General features: G+C 43.4%; 1 protein-coding gene across 1 annotated transcript in view; it reads right to left on the minus strand.

Annotated features, from left to right (window-relative positions):
- Positions 1–5,135, minus strand: part of FRYL (FRY like transcription coactivator) — an 83,408-nt gene extending 78,273 nt beyond the window's left edge. Inside the window, exon 1 of the mRNA XM_053458436.1 lies at positions 4,865–5,135. Within this exon, the coding sequence (XP_053314411.1) occupies positions 4,865–5,063 (199 nt within the window). The 5' untranslated portion in view covers positions 5,064–5,135. The remainder of the gene's footprint in view (positions 1–4,864) is intronic.
- Between the last annotated feature and the right edge of the window lie 865 nt (positions 5,136–6,000).

Here is a 6,000-nt window from a genome sequence, read left to right on the forward strand (position 1 = left end):
CTCAAATTACCCAAGATTTACACCGGCCATACAGCCTTCCAATTACAACTGAAAGCAAAAGGGCAGTTACCCAGGGAATGGAGACCTCATCATCATCATCATGCTTCAACATAAAGAGTATGTAACTACAGCAACATTCACATGTAACAGACTGAACTTTCTCTGCACCCATCCAATGCCTTGGTGGGGCAGATAAGTGCAGTGGGCAGAATAGAGAGGGTATTATACTGGGGTATTTCTTTTCGTTAAAAAAAACTACCCTCTTTGCATGTGTTTTCAGGCAGCTGCATATTGGCCATTTATAAGTGTTATAGCTCCTCATCCAATCTACTAAACACCCTGACTACTCATACAGCCTGTGGGAAACAATACAACATCTCCGTCCACCCAGCCGGATACCGTCACCAACGAAGATCTATGGAGAAACGGACTTCATTGGTATCGCCATAAAAAATCCGCTCAATGTGGTGATGTTTTGGGTGACTGTCTCTCCTCAATGACAGGTCTGCAGATAAGAAGGTTTATTGGAACAAAAAGAGATACAGAACAAGTCAGTGCCAGCCGACATTACTGTGTGCAGCACATGAGGCTCCCCTTTAATTTACTTAATGTTCTCAATTATCAAATACATAAAACATGGTTACCCTGCCGATATAAGCCAGGCTCTGTGAAGCATCTGCCAGGTGGAACGTGGAGCTCCATGTGGGTTTTATTCGCTTAATGTAGTTATTCTTCAGCGACTGAACACAATGTATTTTCTTAATAAAGGAATCGACATGCTGAATACAACAACCCTCCCATTTTAGCACTAAATCCTACATGCTGCAGCAATACCCCATGAAGTGTCTCGTTTTAGGATTACACATCACACTCTTCTGCTCAGTACACGATTACGCCAATTCCAGGGCACCCACACCCACACAAAAAGGGATGTGACTCACGCCAGAGCGGCCAAATCCACGGCTCAACCTCTCCCAACAGTGATGGAAAAGCCTACTTAAAGGCAACTCATTCCATTCCTTAATTCTTTGAATGCATAGTGCTTAATGCGATATAAAACTATAATGGCAACATGGGGGCGCATGGCCCTTAATGTTGCATGAGGGTGTATCACAAGCGCATTTTATTTCAGCCGTGCGTCGTAGTTAGGTGAGCTGCTGATTGGCTATGGGTCGTGTGAGAGATTAAGGCGGGAAAGGTAAATAGCCAGCTTGTATTGTGTTGGTGCTCCCCCCCCCCCTTGTCGTGGTTTTTATTGAGGGTATGGGTCACCTGCCCATTAGGGGGATGGACAGCTTTTCCATTTTGGTTGCAAGTCTGGCTAGTAGGGCTTATGTATGAAGTTATGGTTATTAAGTTATGGTTAATAAACTGTTAATTTTAATTGTGGTTTCATTAAAGCCTCAATAAAATACCACGGCCTTTTTATATCCAAGTTCATTTGTCTGTGTGTTTAGAGGAAGGGTAGATAATGGGGGGGGCCATGTTAAACTTCACCCCAGGCGGCATTAGGTCTTGAGCCGGCCCTGGGTGTCAAGATCTAGATTGACCAAGCGGTGAGAAAACACTGCAGTCAGATAAACTTGCCAGGATCCGAATGCACAGGGAATTAAAAGCAAATTGAAGAAATGATTAAAAATGGTGTAGAAAAATTAATAAATTGTCAACCTTCGCACAACGGGAAGAAAAGTGCAAATTCTAAGAGACCTACATAACTTTTAGCAACAATAAATTGGTTTCTCCAGATTAACAGCAGAAGGTATTGCACATTACAGCCCGGCGAGGGGATTCAGAGCACGGCCGCCTAAAAACGTCATAACGAATAATAAAGTAGCAGCTTTAAGTTGTCTGCATTTTATAGTGTAAACTACTGAAAAGCACCAATCTGCATTATATTACTTTCTGGAAAAAGATCCTACACAATAGAAAGCCCCAGCACTACACCAGCACTGGATTTGGAAACCTGTCACGGAAGAGGAGGCAACTAATGTCTTTTTACAGGGTGGAGAGGTCCATGTGTTGGTTGCGAGCTGGTTACAGGTTCAGTGGCCCACTAGATATTAGCTCTAAAACCTCTAGGAACAGTCCTGGCCGCTCACATACTATAGGTAGCTTAAAAAGATGAATTTATGTATCCTTAAATTGCCAATTGCCCCAGTCGGCTCCATTGTAGGGCCGGCCCTGCTAAATGGCATCTGGTGGCCTTGTACAGAGTCCCGACCGAGTCTCATGAAGCCCGGGTTCAAGGAGCTACAGAGAGACACTTTAACGTTTCAGTTTCTATTTCAGAGGAAAACGTTACATCGGACTCTGTGTAAACCCACATTCTCCTACAATGATAAACAGCTTTCACCTTCCATTGTGTAAAAAAGAATCAAAACAAACTTCAAAACTAGAATTGCCGCACCAACGCTAAAGGGTAATGTGTGATGTAATTGTGATGCACTACAGCAGACTTTAAACATCACACAACTTCCACAACCTCCTGTAACACCTTACAGACATATTCTTGTTCCAGGACAGGTAAGGCTTTGTAACTATTTATTATGAATAGGAAAGGAACATTTTTGGATGAGTTCCGGCTTTATCTGTGTGTAACATTAACCCTAATAGAACAATGGCTCACATCAATTGGTGTATGCCAAAAACTCCCAGCAATCTCAGCTCCCTGCACTTCTCACATAATGATTAGAAACGGGTCCTCCGCAGCACCGCTTTCTTGATCACTTCGCTGGATACGGGACTGTTAGACTGCCCTCTCCCCGCAATGCCTGGTATAGGCACTGCAGCAGAAATTTTAACCCATGAGGTACCGACCATATCTTTGGTCCTCTAGGGACTGTTCACTGACATACGCGGTACTTGGTCCTAAAGTAATTCAATTGAAGGGCCTACTTTATGGTCAGTCTGCAAGTAGTTCCCCAATGTATCTGAACTGCAAGGACAGAGATGCTCTCCAAGACTTCTTCCTCAATGGGATACGTATTCCAACAACTATTAGAAGAGCTCTAATATAACTTTTGTGTTGTGGCCCACTCTCCCACGTAATGGTTACAATACATAACCCATGAATGTGTATTTTTATTTTTCACAAGCACTGGAGTCAAATCTGTGTGAAGTGTCTTAGGTGTGCCGTATTAAGGAGTGCCACACACGGTACGCTGCCCCCTCCTTGGTTTGTCAGCTTCTCCACGTGTACTGCACACAAAGAACGAGCCGGAACCTCTCACAGTATAGAGCGTTATGATATAAACATAGAAACACAAAGCAAAATGCAGAAGCTATGTATGCATCCCATATACATGTGTACACGAGCACCGATATCTTTATATGGAAGGCTTTGTGGGGGGTTTTGTCAATATGTTTACGTGTAGCAAATCCAACAAACAACGATATCACTGCGTGAACTGCAAATACCAAATCCATACCCACTGGGATCATTATCCCCAGTACCCATGTTTCCCAACCAACAGTCAATGAGAGCACACCGGGCTAAAGCCATGCAACGACCATGCCCAAGAAATCTATGGGTCTTGCCCCCTTGCCCGGGTCATCATGGAGAAACTCCGGGGCGCGGGAACGGTGTTGCGACACACATTACCACCTTCCCCTCCAACAACAGCAGGACGGCCAGGCGGCAAACCGAGAAGGTACCCGGAGCATGGATGCTCCCCTGTATGGCAATGACAACACACACTGCGAAAACTACCGGTATTACTTCACAAAATCAGAAGCAAGTCCGTTTTTAAAGATGTCCTTTAAGAAAATTAGCATAACCTTCAGCTCCTTTTGTAGAGAAATTTAAAAGAGCACGGTTTCCTTATTCCTTTGGAATAGAATTACTCTGGTAACTGATTAACCTTTTCTATAATAAGTACATCATGTTAGGAACTTTTGAAATCCCCCCCCAGGTTTAGAACCCCTGGCATGGGCGCTGATTAGGGGCTGTCATGTTTTTACATCTGTCAGAGAACACTACACATAACCACATCTGGGAAGTCTACCGGTTTAACCCGGAGTCTCTGGCTGAAGTGCTGCTCTCCCGGATCTCGGGGACACTATCCTCCTTCCCTGCGTTTATCCGCACCCAAACACCCTCCTACTGCTAACCCTGCGTTTAGCCACCACCCAAACGTCCTCCCGCTCCCAACCCATGTAATGCTCGTAAACATGCACGGAATAGACATGAAGCTATCCTGAAACTAAGACAAGACCAAGGACCGATGTCACTACATGACTAAATGGGCAGACTAGATGGGCCAAACGAACAATAAAGGTCAAACATCTATGGACATTATACCAAAACTTACAAAAAAAAAAAAACTTGAGAAAAAAAAATCTAAAGAATCGGAAAAAAAGTCAAAAAAAGATCTTCATATTTCGGTCTACCTACAGAAAACCAGCGATTCAGGGCACTTTCACTTATTCACCAAATATTTGATAATCATGGGTGTAAAAACTGAATCTTGAGCCACCTAAAGCAAACATCATTCCTGAAGCCCTGTTTGAGAACACCTGATTGATGTGCTTACAAAAGGTGTACCTTTCCTCACTTATTTAATGAACATGAAACATCACACCAATATGGTTTCACCACTTAGCACACAACTGAATTGCACGCAAGCACACATACACTCATATATTATCTTTAACAATCTCTACACATAGATATACATCATATCTACATAAACACGTATATATTATATATATGGTACATACACAGAACACATTGTTAACTCGCAGTTCTTAGTGCTAGCTGCTTATAAGTTGGTTAAATAGACTACAAGTGATGATTGTTGTCTGCACTTTGCCAATTCCCAAACCACTATGACATAAGTAATAATAATTACAGTGTTAACAATACCTAGAGGCCGTCTTTTATATTTGTAGTTTACTTTCTGGAAGTCCGTCTCATGGTCCTCGTCTATGGTCTGTCCTAAAGACAGCAGGCTTACGCGTCTCATCTTTAGGAGTCTTGGGGAGCTCTCGCGCACGGTGGCTCCGACCCCCAAGACCACCTCTCCAGAAACTGCTGAGGGCACTACCCTTTTCAAAAAATCCATTCTCGATCACATCCCTGACAGAAAGCCAGCTCCGCTCTGGCAGCAAACACCCGGCAAAGAGTACTTACAACTTCCTTGAAAACACAAGGTGGACTTGCCGGGCTTGCTTTGCATAGTGATGTCACCGTAATGCTGGGCGGTTCCAGACAACAACAGGTCAACAACCAGCTGTTACAGAGTACATTCTAACCCCTATTTACTGTACAACCTGATAAAACACACGATAGCAACCTCATAAACCAACGGCAATAAAGGCTCCGACACACAGGGGCTTTGTTACTGCCACAGACAGCACTAGCAGGTATACTGCCGCCGATTACACAATTAGAAACTAATACAGAGTTTACCAAAGCAGGCCAGTTTTAGCTCATTCGCGTTAACTTGTAGGTACGCAGGCGGCTGGGAGGAGTGAGACTGTTCGAGAAGATAAGGCTTATCGCCAGCACAGGGCTCCATCAGGAGGGGCACGTACTGTACATCTCTGCTAAACACTTCGGCACCTTCTCGCGGCTCCGGAGAACGCTTACAGAGCTACAATATTGAGAAATGAGAGTAGAACTTTACGGTTCTTAAATCACATTTACTAAATAGACACGATAATGTTGAATAAAAGCGCTAGCTGGATTTTCTCTGTAATCCAGAACAATCTGCAGAGATAGTACAAAAAGTTAGATCAGAACTAATTAAGGGGCCACGCTCGCCTGACTGAATGCCATCTATAGAAACATAAGTATGCCATACTATTCTTGCTTTTGCACCAACACTCAATTTTAGGGAAGTTTTAAAGAGTATTATTATTTACTGATTTATAAAGCGCCATCATGTTCCGTATCGCTGTATAATAGATAAAACAGGAATTAACAAATAGCCACATAGCATAACGATTTCGACTTACAGAAAAAAGGGTAAGGGGGTCCCCCTGTCCATATGAGCTTAC

This window comes from Spea bombifrons, chromosome 1 (assembly GCF_027358695.1).
Source record: "Spea bombifrons isolate aSpeBom1 chromosome 1, aSpeBom1.2.pri, whole genome shotgun sequence".
Classification (NCBI taxonomy): Eukaryota; Metazoa; Chordata; class Amphibia; order Anura; family Pelobatidae; genus Spea; species Spea bombifrons.